The sequence below is a fragment of the Dermacentor variabilis genome, chromosome 10 (assembly GCF_050947875.1).
Source record: "Dermacentor variabilis isolate Ectoservices chromosome 10, ASM5094787v1, whole genome shotgun sequence".
Classification (NCBI taxonomy): domain Eukaryota; kingdom Metazoa; phylum Arthropoda; class Arachnida; order Ixodida; family Ixodidae; genus Dermacentor; species Dermacentor variabilis.
In genome coordinates this window covers 12,095,584-12,112,330 of record NC_134577.1, presented here as the reverse complement: position 1 = coordinate 12,112,330, position 16,747 = coordinate 12,095,584, and the positions used below count along the sequence as shown (strand labels likewise).

The 16,747-nt window shown below is 45.0% G+C and overlaps 1 protein-coding gene across 2 annotated transcripts in view; it reads right to left on the bottom strand.

Annotated features, from left to right (window-relative positions):
• Ent2 (Equilibrative nucleoside transporter 2) overlaps positions 1-16,747 on the bottom strand; it is a 65,207-nt gene that overhangs the window by 12,454 nt on the left and 36,006 nt on the right. For both annotated transcript variants that reach the window (XM_075671581.1, XM_075671579.1), the window contains exons 7-9: positions 14,957-15,042; positions 14,526-14,574; positions 2,775-2,872 (exon numbers count right to left, since the gene is read on the bottom strand). In XM_075671581.1, the coding sequence (XP_075527696.1) occupies positions 2,775-2,872; positions 14,526-14,574; positions 14,957-15,042 (233 nt within the window). The remainder of the gene's footprint in view (positions 1-2,774; positions 2,873-14,525; positions 14,575-14,956; positions 15,043-16,747) is intronic.

Here is a 16,747-nt window from a genome sequence, read left to right as displayed (position 1 = left end):
TCTGCTTCCTGCTCACCTAGCATTCCAAGAAAGTAGTGTACAGTAAAACATCGTTAATATGTACCCGCTTAAAGGGATCTCGAAATGATTGTATTGATTTTGTACGAACGTACTGAGTCATTAGAATAGTCATTCTGATCATTAAGAGACATTTAAGCAGAACACCTAAGAGGTGTAATTTATTATACGGTTTTAAAATTGCGCATCGCTGCCGATTGCAGCCGTGCCGCTCCCGAGTTTTCAGCCGCCCCTCTTACAATTGATGTAGTTAGCCCAATTGACGTCAGTTAGGCAAGCTATCGGATTGGCTACCCAGGTTGCGCCATTGATAATTTTTCCAACTTTATGGTGAATAAATGTTTGTAATAGTTGAAATGCTGGTTAACTTGTCTTTATAAAAAAAATAATGCAGATCTTTCGCACTGTGGAAATCGATGTAAGCACAGTTTTCTGTGCTGTTTGCTTTGATTGATGATAATTAGCAGTGATGTTGATCTCAAATTTTTAGTTTCTTCAATGTTTTGTCTAACACGAGAGTGGCGAATTGATGATAAACATTAGCTTGCGTGCACCACCGCTGTTTGTATACGTAGTACACAAAACACAAAGGGAAAGGTGCTTGCTTGAGGCATTGCTGTGCGCCATATTTTACAACCTCTGAGAAGGTTGAGCACTGCCATTGCTTTACAGCACATCACATCGTGGCGATGTGCTATATTAGATGTGCACACTGGATTATGGGGCGTACGTGCCAAACCACAATCCAATTATGAGGCAGGCCGTAGTGGCACACTCCAGATTAACTTTGGCAATGTGATATTCTTTAACATGTCCCTAAATCAAAGTGAGTGAGCGTTTTACATTTTGCCCCGTCGAAATGTGGCTGCCTCGTTTGGGATCAAATTCGTGACCTAGAGCAATGCCATAGCCACAAAGCTATTGCGGCGGGCACAGAAGTGTTGATTTGATGTGCAACCACTTCCGTTGTGTAACACAGACCCTGCAGTGCACTTTAATTCGGCTCTGCTTCTGCATGCTCTGCATAAGTTGTCCGCTAGACATATTTGCATGGTTTTAGTCTTCACAAATAGCATAAACGCACTGCACGATACCTTGAGCTTAAGTTTATCCAGCATTTTCTTGCCTTGTCATGCCGCCTTTTCCCTATCCCCGCCCACCCCCCTGTATTTGTATGGGAACTGCGGGTGAAGAGCGGCAAGGCAGTTCAGTTATTCATACATTTCGTGACTGTGTCAGTTCTACCCATTCTCTGTCTTCTCTCCCCTCATCTCTTCCAATCTATTTGGCCTGCATCTGGACTTGCATGTTGGTAGGAAGGTTGTGGGGGGTCACGGATAATTACAAGTGTCAAGAGGCTATTGTGGCGACGACCCGGGAGCTTCAGAGGACACTGTACGTTCAACATAGTGCGGTTCAAATGAGTTCCTTGCACCTCTTCTTTTATGCCACGCTTCTGACATGTATACACAAGCTCTAAACTGCCCCCGCCCCTCCCCAACGTGGTGTTCCAGACAGCAGCAGCAGCAGCAGTGGGAAAGTCGAAGGAAAAGGCAAAAAAAGCTTCGCTTTAAAAGGTACCAAAGAACATACACAATGACAATTCATCACTACACTCAAGCACTGCCAGCACAGCAAGTATCATCTGCTTGTGTTACAACATTCTCTGGGTTGATGCGAGCTGCACGGTCAATGTTGCTCTTGAGTTTTCACGAGCACCATGAATCACCCTTCTTACGTTGTGGGCTGCAAATCTAACAATTGGTGACATGGCAAATTGCGACATTGTGTCCCTCTGCAAGGCAACATTAGAGTGGAGTGGCTGCAGTGCATCAGGCTGTCAGTATCCAATCGGTGCCAGTATCTGTAAACTTACGGCACTCACTTCATGCCGGAGGATTACTACCTCAGTGAAGAGTTCTAGCGTGTCCGGTAGTCATGTAAATGCAAACATGAACGGCTTGCACAGTGCAGCCACCTAGTGGCACAGAGCTAATATAGCACAAACCAAGTGTGTTCTACTTTGGTGCTGGTGTAAATTTCTGGCAGGAACACAATCATGAACACATTGTTTTCTTTAAATGTTTAAGGTGTTTTAGACTTGGTTACAGCAATATTAACCCTATGGTTAGTTGGTTAAGTTCGTTATGTATTAACGAGGCTCCACAGTAATACTGTTTGTGAATTAAACTTTGAGGTTCAAGATGAAGCTAACAGTGCAGCCAAATTACAAAACTTTGCAAATTTTACTGCTAAATAAATTACCAGTAGCTAAATTAACTACCCCCAGAACATGAGACCACTGCACAATGAAAGAACCACCTCTCTTCATTCCCAATGACACCAAAGCTCAATTTCTGTTCATTGATGTAAGGTGGGAAAAAATAACAATAAATGCAGAAATATTTGATGCAGTCTAAGCACAATACACAACTGCTTTTGCATTCGACCTCCGCTGAAATGCTATTTGTAATTTCCTTATCACTCGCAACAATAGCCTCATTTATTACCAGGGCAAAATGCGAACCTATAAGTAGAAAATGAAAAATTACATCGTCCTCTTTTTTAATTGAATTTGACACTAAGGAAGGTGAACCCTCGTGCTTGACCAAAAATTCTGGGCCAATGAGCAAGCATAATCATTGCACAAAAGAGGGTACACTCACTCATTTTGCCACTTAAACCAGCAGAGTTGCCTGGTGTGTTGGCTTCTGTCTCGCACTAAAAACTACAAAAACCTGCAGAAACTTTCTTACCAGCAGCGGCAGGGCAAAGTAGGAGTCAAGGCACAGGAGCAGCACCAACAAAGCAGACAGGAAGTAATAGATCGCTGCTGTTCGGGCATTTGGTGATGCTGCAAGACACACCCAGAGTCACGGTCAGCCTTCAATTAATGAGTTCCTGAACCACCTTAAGGGCTTGATGAAAAAACACAATCTATGGATACCATACACTGCTGTGAACATCTCAGCCAAATTTTGCAGTCGCTTGGAAGCATTTGTACGTTTCTAACGTGCCCTAAAATCAAATGCACACCCATTTTTTATGCCTCTAAAGTATAATAGTAAACCAACATAGAAATAACAATAAAGCTCCTAAACAAATTAGAAATCAACACGCACTTGATTTTCTAGCAAGAAAAATGAGCCTGTTTGTTGCGCAATGGCGGGTGGTTTCCTAAAGTCAGCTTTGCCAAAATACATTTGACTGTATTTGATTGCACTGTGCAAGCAATTCTGGGCACAATTTTTAAGAAAGAAAGAAAAGCATGCATTATAAGTGGGTAAATACCACAATAACACATTGTGAGATACGGTTATTGCTTAAAAATCGTCCTAGGGCAGGTCAAAAACAGGCGCCTTTGATGGGGGACGATGTGTGCTAAATACCACATTTATTCTAATCTAGGCAGATAGCCTTTTTTCAAAATAATCATATACAAAACTCTAGGGTCGGCTTAGGTTCAAGGATTTCAAAAAACGCACCTGTTTGTAGCTGAAAATGATAAACATGGTCCATAACTAATGTCATCTAGAAAAGTCAGTATTGTAGCCGCTACTAGCCGGGCCAGTGGCCAACTGAAGTACACAAGCGATGTCGACGCTTTGACCTTTGTCATATCGGAGCTAGTTCTATGGTATTGGCATGTGGTGCGGCATTACCATAATGGCACATTATAGTGCTGCTTTCAAACGAAAAGTTGACCTAGCCACAGAGGCACAGTAAGCCAGGCGGGCTTCAGCATCGATGAGAAGAACATCTGTTGCTGGAAGGGGCAACGAAAGAGGCTTTTGCGTGTGCTTCAACGAGGAGATGACAGCGATAAGGAAGATAAGCACGCAATAACGGAGAGAAGCTGTTCAGCCGCATTCTGACGCGTGTGATGCCGCATTGTCCGTGCATACATGGGTGCATGTCCACAAGTGTACGTGTGGTCTGGGCTATTCGCAACTTTCACCGAGTGTAGGGGGCACCACCACTTATCCAAAATGGCTGTCAATCAGGTGGTCACCTGTGCATAGTCATCGCTGCCTGTGTTGTTTTGGTCTCTGGTTGCCGCCGCTGGCCCACCACAGAAACATTTTGCATGGCACTGCACTTACCGCTCTGGAAGCAGCTCAAGCCTGAGTGCATGTCACACTTATAAGCTGCTACGGGGTCACGAATGCACTGCCTCATATTCAATACATCAGAAAATATCACTGAGACATTGAGCCAAGCGCTTCATTTTCGACTGCCGTCGAGCCCAACTGGAATCTAATTTATATCCCAATATTTCCCTTCTGCAGCTTTCGCAAATGAGCCAGTCGCAATCGACAAATTTGATCTCAATCGCGCTAGATCGCGATCGTAAGTGCCCGTACGACACCGATCAGACGGGGCACTTCTTATCACGATAGAGGTAGATCGGTACAGGATTCTTTGTTTGCAAATGGTTCTCCTCAACAACGACCGTAAAGAGTCTCAATTATACAAACAAGGAATACGAACATTCTTCTTTCGCAGATACCCTGGTTACACATATATGAATGCAAGACTGTCTAATGGGTGATCGAGTAAGGTCAATTCAGGTGTTTTGCATGCCAAAACAGGCTTTCGATGCACCGGTTCACAGCCCATTGGCTTTTCATCATTTGTTTGAAGGAAAACTATGACGGCTTATGACACCTTTTATGGTGCGTTTTCAGCATAGAGCACATGAGATTGCTGTGGTATTCGTTCCCATTCTTGAAACCCTAAAGCTCAACAGTGATGTTTCAGCAAAATCCTTCACAATTCCCTTTCCGCACGCGCACGAAGGACAATGATGACGAAGCACAGCCAGCACGTTTTCGCCAGGCAAGTATTCGTTCTATCTGCTTTCAGCAGTTGCTGTGTGGCGGCACCACCATACCTGAAAGTTGCAAAGAGGGACGTGGCTAATGGTGGTGACGACATAGAGCGAGCATGGCATGTTCATATTAAATAACTGCTGTTATCTTGTGAACGCTGTCCTTACTTTTTTTTGTTTGGCCTACATTCGAGGAAGTTTCTATATTTTTTCCGACTGCAGACATTTGGTGGGTTGGCTTAGAATTGGGGCTGGCCTAGATTCGAGTAAATATGGTATATTCACTGTCCCCTAACCACCCAGACAGATGCCACTAATAAAGAGGCCGCAGCTGAGGTCACAATAGGATCAGGCACGTGTGTGCTGGCTGGTGAAGTTCAAGTTATCCAGCGGAGGCAAATTTTAGGATGGAAATAACGGAAGTCCGGGCCCATAGGAATGCATGGTGCCGGCCAGAACCTTCGGTCAGGATTGAATTAACTGAAAAACCAACTCAAAGGAAGTCCACCGTAATACTAAATATGGCTATCTGCTATGCAGTATTTCTGAGTGAATTCTAGCTAATTTCGGATGCTAAATTATCAGAATATTCTCAGGATATAATTGGAACAGTGATCATGAAGTACCATTGATCAAAGCATTGCCTGCAACTACTGAAATTTGCAGGAGCCTGCATGTTATGAATCAAGAATATTGGAGCACTTGAAAGAAACATTTCTTTTTTAAGGCTGTCTTTAAATGCAATATGCATTTGTTTAACGCAATATAAAAGAATTTTGAACTCCAGAATATTGTGCTTCGGACGTTGATAAGGCGCCCTCAATGGTGTTTGTCCTCCCCTTTTGCTTTTATTCATGTACACGGAGTATAAATCTGTTTTTATGATTGCCTCAAGTACCTCTGCCCTGCTTTTATTTAAGACTAAGGGATTCTCAAGCAGTCAGCAGATGGTCTCATGCCTAAAAATAATAAGTTTATAGCAAGAAGTTTTGAAGGAGGAAAAGAAGCAGATTCTGGCTCTAAAGAACTCCACTCATACATATTACTTTCAATAAGCTTGTGGCAGTAATTTCTGAAGTCCAACCCTCTATACTACAGAAGTGCTATACAGTCGAAACACATAACCAACTCCCAAAGAAACAAAATTCTCGCCAGAATAAAATATTTTCGAATCCCTGGCAAATCCCCGGCCAGCCGATTCCCAGAGTGTACACTATAAGAATCCTGGGGTTGTTAATTGAGGCTAAAGGCGGTAACACGCAAACGGTCATGAAACTTGCACCCAAAACGAAGAACATGCTCCTGCTGATCCTCAGGGTGGCCAACCACAGGGGAGGGCTCAGCGAAAGCAATCTCATCAGATTTTACCACGGCTTCTTCATGAGTCATGTAAATTACGTAGCCTCGGCACTAAAATGGACCAAGAGAGGCATGGCCAAGATGGAGACACTGATGCGCAAGAGCATCAAAAGGGTGCTAGGTCTTCTGATTGCTACAAGCACGGAGCGGCTCGACCGGTTAGGGGCTCACAATTCACTAGCAGAAATCATCGAAGCACAGACCAAGGCACAAGTTGTGCGGCTGTCGACCACCAGAGCCGACAGATGCATCCTAGAAGAAGCAGGCATAAATGCATAGACAAAGTGCAACGCACGCAAGGTCATGCTCAGGGGCACTTTCAAGGTAGAATCGCTTCTGAGAAACGTCCACCCGCAATTCAACGAGAGGCGCCGAAAGGCGAGGGCCTGAGCACTGCTGAAATCGACCGCCAACTGCCCAAGACTGGCGGCATTTGTAGACGCGGCCCAGTACGGGTGCAGCGAATGGTACGTGGCCGTCTCGATACGCTGGGATGGGACGATCATTAACGCGGCATCGGTCAAGGAGGTAATGTCCGAAGTGGCCGAACACGTGGCAATAGCCATGGCAATGAGGGACCCCGAACGTCCTTACGTGTACACAGATTCGTGATCGACGGCTGTCCTCAGCAACGAGGGAGCTGCGGGTCATCACATTGTCAAATGGTTTCCGGCCCACATGGGGGCCAACGTGCACCCTGACTTTCCCAACGCCAACGAGCTGGCGCATGGCCGCGCGCGAGGACTCGCGCACCGTGGTGATCGTGGCGAGCGAAGTTGCGGGGAGGGAAGGGAGCACCGAGACCCGCTGCTCACCTTCAACGAAATAACAACGCACTATCAGCTGTCGAGGAGGACCTTCCCGCTCCCCCACGCCAAATATACTAGAACACAGTCATCGATGTTCAGAATGCTTCACACAGGGTCGTTCCCGTCGAGAGGCAGACTGAGCCTTTATTCACCAGAGATAGAGTCGCAATGTCCGGATTGTTGTGAATCGTACTACCTGGCAACAGACGCCAGCTAAGATGATGAAAATAGTGGTTTATTTTTTGCAACGCATGAGTACTGTGCAGTGTCTGGGCTGGGAATGCAATAGAAATTTCAGAAAGAAGGAAAAGATGACAAAATAAAGTGGAGGTGACCCTACAGCAGGCACATTTAGATTCTGTGTGCCATCATGGCATGGGCTAAAGAGGAGTAGAAGCTTTGGCTACATAGCATGCTGATCCATAATCGCTGATTAGACATCTACATCCACATGTGAAGCCGCCGATGACACATTGTCGAACATAGTGCTTTGTGTGCAGTCTGTGTGTGCAGTTGGTGCTCGGATGGGTCAGCTGTGCATGTACCGATCGGACTGTCTGCTGTGACAGCCTGCTAAGATGCTGCGCCATCTCCAGCCAAACAGTGGAAATTTTCGACACTGCAAGGCTGCAATAAGTGCCAAGGTTAAGAAGGGCACTGGAATTTGGAATTGTGTGCAGCTCGCTGTCTACAATTTTGAAAAATAAGGCCTAATTTGGTTGATGGAAATGTTAGAGGAGGTGAAGCTCGAAAACTTGGTTTTTGCCCCATTAGACTGCACTTCTGTGCTGTAGCCGCTCGACCAAGGCATCAGGTGCGCCTACAGAGAGAGGTTGATTCAGCGTCTGCTGCCGAACCTCCAGGTCAAGTGTCCCACTCGCGTGTCCTTGTTCATGGCATTTGAGATGGTGGCCACCGCATGGGTTGCGACGTGTCCAGCTGTGATTGCAAATTGTTTTAAGTGTTGCCGGTTTCAATGCCGCTCAGATGTGCTGACCCAGTGGCACTGGAGGAAGATTTGCGCGAAGGTACACTTGATAACAGTGCTGCCGGCACAGTGCCGCCACCACTGACTAATGCATGGCATCAATTGTGCCGTGGAAAACAAATCTCTAGATGGCCTCAGCATCAACAAGTTTGTTTCCACAGACGGCACTGTGCACGAGTTGACGACCAGCGAGGCCATCTTAAGTAGCATGTGTGAAGCTGACAATGCCGAGGACCACCGAGGCTCAAAATATCAAAATCTAACACACCTGCAGGATATGTCCGATGCCTTCAAGTCGTTTTTTTATGATGATGACTTGGCAATGAAACACTTTGTAGTGTGACGACAGAGCTGTCAAGTTGCTGCAATGCAAGGCTCAGCAAAGTAAGCTTACAGACTTTTGGCAATAATGCTTACGCAGCTCTTAGGCGGCCGTTCCCATGGCACGCATTGGTGTCAGCATTTTCCCTTGTAGCTGGGCGAACGAGCAGTGTAGCAGATGAAAGACGGTGATAGCGAAGAGTGTGAGGAAGAAAGCGGAAGAGGAGGGTGCAGCAGAGCCACGAGGCAGAAAGCGAAGGAGGAAGGTATGGCTAAAGCGTGAGAAGAAAATCGTAGTGCAGTACAAGACTGGCTTTGCGGCGATGATGGCTATGATGTGGCGCCAGAGTAGCACGCATCGTCTGTATGTAAACAAAGCACTGAATGAGTGGAGGTCTGTCTCCAGCGGCGGCTGTGAATCACGCCCACATGTCACCTACGCACTGCCTCTCGCAATCTCCTGGTTAGCGAGGCAGTTGTGCACCTCTTTGCTCTGTTTGCAATGTGTCACACGAGACAGACTGTTCGCCCCAACACACGTATAGAGCTGCGCTCAAGTTTTGCACTATGGAGCTTCGTAATCGTCAGTGAATTTTTAATTTTTATTATATTTTCATAGGCCTTTTCCGTCTTTTCAGTTTCATTCTCACGTCAAAAATTCTCGCGTGAAAGTGAATTTTTTTTTTGCTTTTCGCAGCGATTTCGTTATTGCGAATTTTGAGTGTATTATTTAGGAAAGCTGTCGTACAGCCTGCTTGCGCTAACACATTACATAACCCAAAGAAGAGTATCTTCCAAGGAATGGCATGGCAAATGCAAGGCACTCGTTAGCACATATATTTTGAACAATGCTGATGATTACAATTCCTAAAATAAGTTCTTAGTTGCCATGCACCAATGTGAAACTACGCATGTGCTAACAGTGAATTTCTAGTTCAAAGTGAATGGCGATTTGGGATGGATATGTTCCACTCAAATATCAAATACAGTAAAACCTCGTTAAACCGTACCCGCTTAAACAGTAGTTTCGTTTTAAAAGTAGTAAAGTCAAATCCCCGACTCAGCGGCCATTGAACATAATGTGTTTCGTATCCGCATAAACCGTACCAGCTTACTGCGTACGCATCGGTTAAAACGTTACGTAGTATTTGAACTTTTCGTCGCGCACACACGGCACTGCGCCGTCTCCATCGGGCGGCCCGGCAGAACAACACGCCTCAGAGATCGGAACAACGGCCTCCAAGCGCCCTGTGCGTTTGCGCGTCAAGCCACATCAACATCAACATCATTTCGACGCGGTGTCAGAGAGTGTTATGGCGTCGTGCAAGCGAGGACTCGCGTCGTTCCGAAGCTTGGATAAAAAAGACACCGGGTGCTCAGCATAGAAGAAAAATTAGACATCATCCGTGCTATCGAACGTGACACGAAGAAGTCGGCGCTGACACACAACAGGGATCTGCTGTTGACTACAGTGTGTGGCATTTGGAATGCGAAGAAGTTGCTCGGCAGCGCTGCTGCGACCACGAAGATATGTCGGCTACGAGGTTCGACTTTTCGGCATCGTTGCCTCTGTTGTTGCCTAAGTGTCGACTAGCGACAGTGACGAGGACGACACGGAAAGCGATAGCACGGGCGATTCAGGCCCGACAGTGGCATAAGCTGCGCGTTGCGTCAGCCTCATGAATGCAATCGTCACGACGACAATAGGGGCACGATAACGTAACTCCATTCCAAATGAAAATTATTCCAAACTCTGGCACCCGTAATGAAAAAGGCGCCCCCGGGACTTCTGCAGCACTACTGCGCACGTGCACGGTGAATACGTAACGCTAACGAGGAATCTGCCATGCGAGTGTTTGCCGAGAAGAGGGGGCTGGCTGGAAAGCTGGCACGCAGCTTCAGTAAGTTTGAGGCCGCTGTCGTCGGCGTGCTAGGCCGCCGCGGCATCAAACGAAAATAACGCTTTTGTCGCGCGAAGTGAATAAATACTGCATGTTTTTTCCCCTTTCATCGCACTCTCTCTGAGTTCCGTTTTCGACAGGTAAGTGGGCTATCTCATGCTATTCGGTTAAACAGTACTACCGTTTAGTACGTACCTTTCCCGAGCTCCGGCCAACTACGGTTTAACGAGGTTTCACTGTAGCTATTGTGCAGAGATGTGGCTGTAAACTCATATGCATAGGAACTACTGCATGTTGCAACTAATTACAGTCAACGACTGAATTTTCGGACGCCCAAATATTCGGACGTGCCTGATATTTCGGACGTCTTCGCGGCACCACCACGAGCCCCATAGAATCAATGTATAAGGACATCTGAAGTTTCGGACGCTTGAACCCCCCGCCGTCCAATTTCCTGGACTTTTTGACGCGACGGAAGGTCCTTTGGCTCCTCGCGCAGCACCCTTAGGAAGGAAATCGACTTACAGCCGAAGCATAACACTGCTTTGAACCCCAACTAGCCGAATCTAACCGTCACACACCGATTTGTTCTGGCCACGCTGGCTATGTTCATCGCCGTACTTCCGCCTTCGGCGGAGTTTCCGGAGTAGCGCCAGCTTGTCTGTTTGCGCAGGCCACGTTTTGGCTAGTGTGGTGTGTGGTTGCACTGTTGTGTCAAGCGTGCTATGCGAGGCTAGGCCTAGGTGCTTCGATGCTCGTCAGCGAACTCCACTGTTCACAACTTGAGGATTTCGCTTGCCTTCGATGGCCCCAACTCCGTCTTCCTCGTCCTCGCTGATGGCATCGAAGTGCGGAAAGCAGTACTGTCGGTTAGTATCGGCGCAGAACTGACTGACGAGGAAATAGTCCTTCAGGTTGTGGGGGATTCAGAAGACTCCAATGTTGAAAATGAGGAGCCAATGCCTGTGCCGCCTACAAGCGCCGAGTTGACGCGAGCACTGTTGGCTCTTTCATCGGTGTACAGTGCTGACATGACCCTTGCTCAGATCGAGGTGAATATGATCGCATGCAATCGGAACGCCGTCCAAACAACAATCAACAAGTTCTTCAAGCCACTGCAGCAATAACACCGGCTGCCCGACGACGCACATGTACATAATAAACCGGCAGCCGGCTGCATACAGAATTTTTGAACGCCTCTTTTCACAGCCACTTCACTGACGCTTTGGCAGGGTTTCGGAAGCCTGGTACTTTGCCCTTTACCTCTAGATCCGAGAAAAAAAGAGAAGAAGTGTGTTTTTTTGCATGCATTCATTTTTTCGGACTGCCTGAATTTTTGGATGTTTTTACATTCCCTAGAGGGTCCAAAAAATCGGTCGTTGACTGTACTTGTTCTGTCAAAGAATGAGGACAACATTTTGCACAGTAGAATTCGTTAACCAAGTGTCGGACACACAAAGAGGCTAATAAACAGCAAAGCATGATGCAACAGTCTTATGCATATAGGAAGTTAATGAGATGAACACATCAGCAAAACAATGCAAATTAAGAATGTAGACTATGGCAATGACTAGAGGAAGCGTAAACAAAAGATGGTGACATACCAACGCTTTTATTCTGACCAGACATATCAGTTACACTTAGTAAATGCCCCGGTGTTTGTACTGCGACCGGAGACAGCCCGTGCACACATGCATGAGAAACACATACTTGGCCTTTCCACTGTGCCCCTCATCCACTCTTGGTATGCTTCACTGCACAAATAATGTGTTTCACCGCATAACACAACTATATTGTGGCAAAGCTAAACATAAAGAATCGATCATAACACTTTAAAAAGTACAAGATTGATTTTTTTAAAGCGGATATCGAATAGCAAAATACTTGAAGCTACTACAGCTGCGACCACTTATGACGTAACCGCTTATAGTGCAAGGACCGGATATAATGAGTCTATTCTGGCTCCCATTTATTTTCCCATAGAGCTCTATGCAGACGCATAGTGCTTATAGTGGAGCTGAGCAAGAAAGAAGCATATAATACGGTTTCCAAAAAATCTTACAGTGAAGCAAGGCAGGGAATGCACTTATCAACAAGGTGCTGTGGGGAGTGCGATGAGGGCCACGTGGAGGAGGAGGCAGGAGACACGAAGCAAGCAAAAAAGCAAGAAACAGAAATAACCTTTTATTTTAAATATGGTGGCAACTCGCTGCTTCAGCGAGTGCGCAAGGGTTGCCAGGTGATGGAGAAGCCTTTTGCCACGAAGGTGAATTTGAAAACCGATCATGCCATGAAAATCTAATCTTTCGTGGTTTGCCTGACAATCTGAATTTTAGGCTGAGTATGAAAAGTTCTTGTGCAATATACCGTTACCTAACCGAACAGGTGTGCATTGTTGCTCTTTGGCTTTTCAGTTTGTATGCAGAAAGCAAATACAATTGCTGACTGATATTTCCAGACGCAAATGATGTCTCTAAGATGTCGATTATCGGGCAGGCCAGAAAAACGAAATTTCGACGCTAAAATAAATTTGTTGATTTTTTTACCTCTCGAGCGCCACAGAAGAATTAGTAGAGACTGTGAGTGTGTTTTGCGTTCACCTGTCCTGATGCACATCATCACAAAGAGCAGATGTCACAAGTTTGACCTTGACTCCTGACACTGTCAGTTTAAACTACGTTCCACAAATTCATAAGTTAGGAATGTTATCCACACGTGAGCTTTTGCCATTCCTACCAGTACGCGCATTAAATTTTTAATATACGTATACATGGTAGTTGCCAGCTGATTGCCTGCAAACCCTGCTTCGTGCAGCTGCCACAAGTTCAGCCTGTGGGCATGATCTCGAGCCAGATCTCCATGTATTCGTCTACGGGTACAAATACATATCAAGGGCAAAGTACCTACGACAGCTGTCGCACGGCACGCTTGTCAGCTAGGCCTAACCTGCACCACCTCATATAAAGCCAGTGGCCAAAGTAGCAGTTTAGGGCAGAGTCAATGAAATGCTTCGCAGTAGCTGTACAGCACTTGGAAAGTAGAGGAACTACCTTGCCAATGAAACTGAGGGCACATCCCAGTTGTATGCTTCGATTCCGGGAGACAGGCGGTTGCTTTGTCTATATGTTTAGGATGTGCACAGCCTTTGAAAAACGTTGTTTTAGTCATAGTGTGGAAATTCATGACTCAGGTGACTTACATTTTAAGCAGCCTATGCTGTATTAAAAAAATTCAAATACTCGCATGAAACGATAACTAACACAGACACCATAAAACTATTTCCATAGCACAAGACCTTTTACAAGACTGAGAAAAACATTTTTAGATATTTGTTAATGTGATCTTTTACCACATGCAAGGCAAATATTGTAAGATAACCGACCAAGTTTTTCAACAGTGGACAATGTCAGAATAAACAGTAAAAGCAACAGTAAGGTTTAATGTTGTGATGAAGCTTCTCAGACAATACTCTAACAATATGAGGGGCAATACAAAGGAGCGACACAGCACATAGCACAACTACTGCTGCAAAGCAGAAACAGTGCCCTTGCAGCTACCATAAGCATCTCATAATGCCCATTCTCAATGGTGCACAAAATGAGACCAAAAGAAAATATTTGTAGCATGAAGTGTACTGTCAGTTTTGCTCAAACCACTAGACTTGAACCTCATTAAACGAAGTTGAAGGGGGAGCTCGTTGGGGGCACATTGAAGATCCCCTGCCAGTCAAAATTAACCCAGAGGATGCCACTACGGCATCCCTCATAATTAAATCATGGTTCTGGAATGTAAAACCGCAGAATTCAATTCAATTTGCTTTGTAATTTTGCCGCAAAATGCATGTGGCTCTCACGACACTGGCGACCTTCGACCCTCCACGTGCTGGCTACGCATGTGGAGGTTGGCATGATGGCGCAAATGCATCTTGAGTGTCTGTACAATTGCTATCGCAATAATGAAAATGGCGGGTTTCAAGAAGAAAATCTTATTTCATGGTTTCTAGAGAGCTTTAGAAATAGTGGCCACAAGTGGCTTTGTGTACCCAGGAAACTGCAACAGGGGCAGTGCACGTACATATGCAGAATCCAAACTCTGCTCGGGTTCTTTTATACACAGGGCAGTTTGGGTCTACTGTTTCTAAAGCTGACCTGCTATAATTACAGAACATGAAATATGAAGAAAAATAAGAACTCTTGTTACACTTACGCAGGTACAGCCCTACTTCCAGTCATTATGTCCAATGCACAGACAAACACGTCAAAAAGCAAAATAGGAGAAGGGATAAAGATGTCCCTCACCGGCTATGGTGAAAATGTTTAGTAGAGATGTAGCCGTACCACTGATGTTCTGCAAAGAAATTTTTACGGAAATTTACTGAACAGCACAACAAAAGTACTTCTGCTGGCAAATACAATAAAAATAGAATTTCATACAGGAAATGATGCGGTACAAATTTGTGTAAAAATTCTGAACCCACGGTATATCAATGCAGTCAGGCACACAAAGTTCATGCCTATTATATACACTGGTGTTCATTTTACATCATTACTGCAAATCTGTTTGCTTTTGCAACATACTCCTGGCCACAGAGGCAGCTCTCAAGTCAGCAAAATGTTACTGTATGTGTACCAGACAAGAAATGAAGATGAGCTAAACTATTAGTGCTTTCAAAACACCATTAAATACAAAAAAGTTTTAGAAATATGAGAATGCACAGGCGTATGCTTACCGAACCAAGGACAACAGCATTAGAGTATTTGCCTGGAAGTCGGGCAGCAACACCATAAATGCTGTTCTGGTAGACGCCACAGGCCACTGCAGTGACCCACCAAAGAGAGGTTGGTGTAGATTGTTGCAACAGACAGAGTAATAGAAAAACATGCACTAATGCTCAAGTTGTTATACAATAAAAAGGAACTGAAATAATGCTAAAACTGGCATTCTTTATATCAGACCCAGATCGTACAGGTCCCATGCATTACTGATTCATGCTGGACATGTGGTGCCACCTACAGCAAATTGTGGTGAAAAGCATACGTTCCTGGGGCACAGTCAAGCAATGTTTAGCTTGGCATCTGGTAATCAAAAGCCAAGTAAGCAGCAAAGAAAAAGCCTACCCTGTGCTGTTGTGACAACGAATGTCATGCTGTTAAGTTATCAAAGGCATAACTTGTTCCATTATCATGACAATATCGCATGGGCTATAGCACTGGGTCAGACCTTTGCAGCACATGCATTTTCCATGAAGTGCAAGTTATGATCAGCACAGAAATACACAAACGCAAAGTTTATGAAATAAATGCCTCCAGAACTCTTTGCCCTACGATATGCTGATCATCTTGTCAGAACATTCTAGGTGCTTTTCTTCTTTTTTTTGTAATAGCAGTTATACGGGCACTCCAAGCGCATTTGCACCGCCGTCAGCATCGACGTAATGTTCCATATAAAGTCCAAGTGCAATAACACTATGGCTACGAGTGAAAGCACATGAGGATGAGTCGAGAATGGTGGCTTGATCTCATGAGTGCAAGGGAGGAAGGCAGAGAGGAAGCACAGGCCATGTCTTGAAATCGATCTGCAACGGGTATAAAGTATATATGCACCGACAGCTGATAGCTTCGTGTGCACTGTATTCTCGTTGCTTACTTCGTGTTGAAGCAAGATGAAGCGCAAAGCTCAATTCACTTGCTGCTGCTGCCACTCTTCCTCACAACAGTGTTTTGACAATGAGTGTATGCGATTATCGAGTGACGTGTTTATGTTTGCCTGTGCGCGCGACACCGTGCTTCTTAATTTAGTTAGTAAGAGAATGTTTACGCATTTATATGGCCGATGAAATTACTATTGTTATTTCGTAAAGCTGTCTACTAATTTGCTATCGCTGTTAATGCTTCACCTTTTGAGCAAAACTGACCTATTTTTCCAGTCAGCTTGGACAGGCATCCACACGTTCAAGAATTTATAAACTGCGCCCGTCACTTTAGAGCATTACATTGCAAAGAGCTGACAGTACAGAAAATGTGGTGCCAACAAAAATAAAAGAAGCTACCATCTTATGCACATGTTTTGCTAGCACTTAAAGCACGCTGTTTTCATCCCAACTTAATCAAGCTGCTGGCAAGTAAGAATTGCGTGGAATGTACTTTTGCAATAAAATGTAGACAAGTGTATGCAGACAGAATTGCAAGAAGGAGTGCTTGCATCATTTGCTTCAAGTGACATTAACTAACACTTTCAAACATTGCAGCTCCAAATAGACTGAAAATATACTACACCAAATGTTCATTCCTAAACTGTCCAGCCTTTTAGTACTGATGCGCCTGCAGTTTCAAACCCATATGTGAGAAAGATACAATGCCCTGCTAATTGCTTTACTGGAGCTATGAACATGATCCTCAGTTTACAGGTCACCACTTAGCAAAAAGGGGCTTTTTGTGAAGCATTCACTAAGGCCTAGGTTATATCTGAATAATAACAGCTGTATAATAAAAGCATTCCAAAACCAGCCATGGCTAGCTTG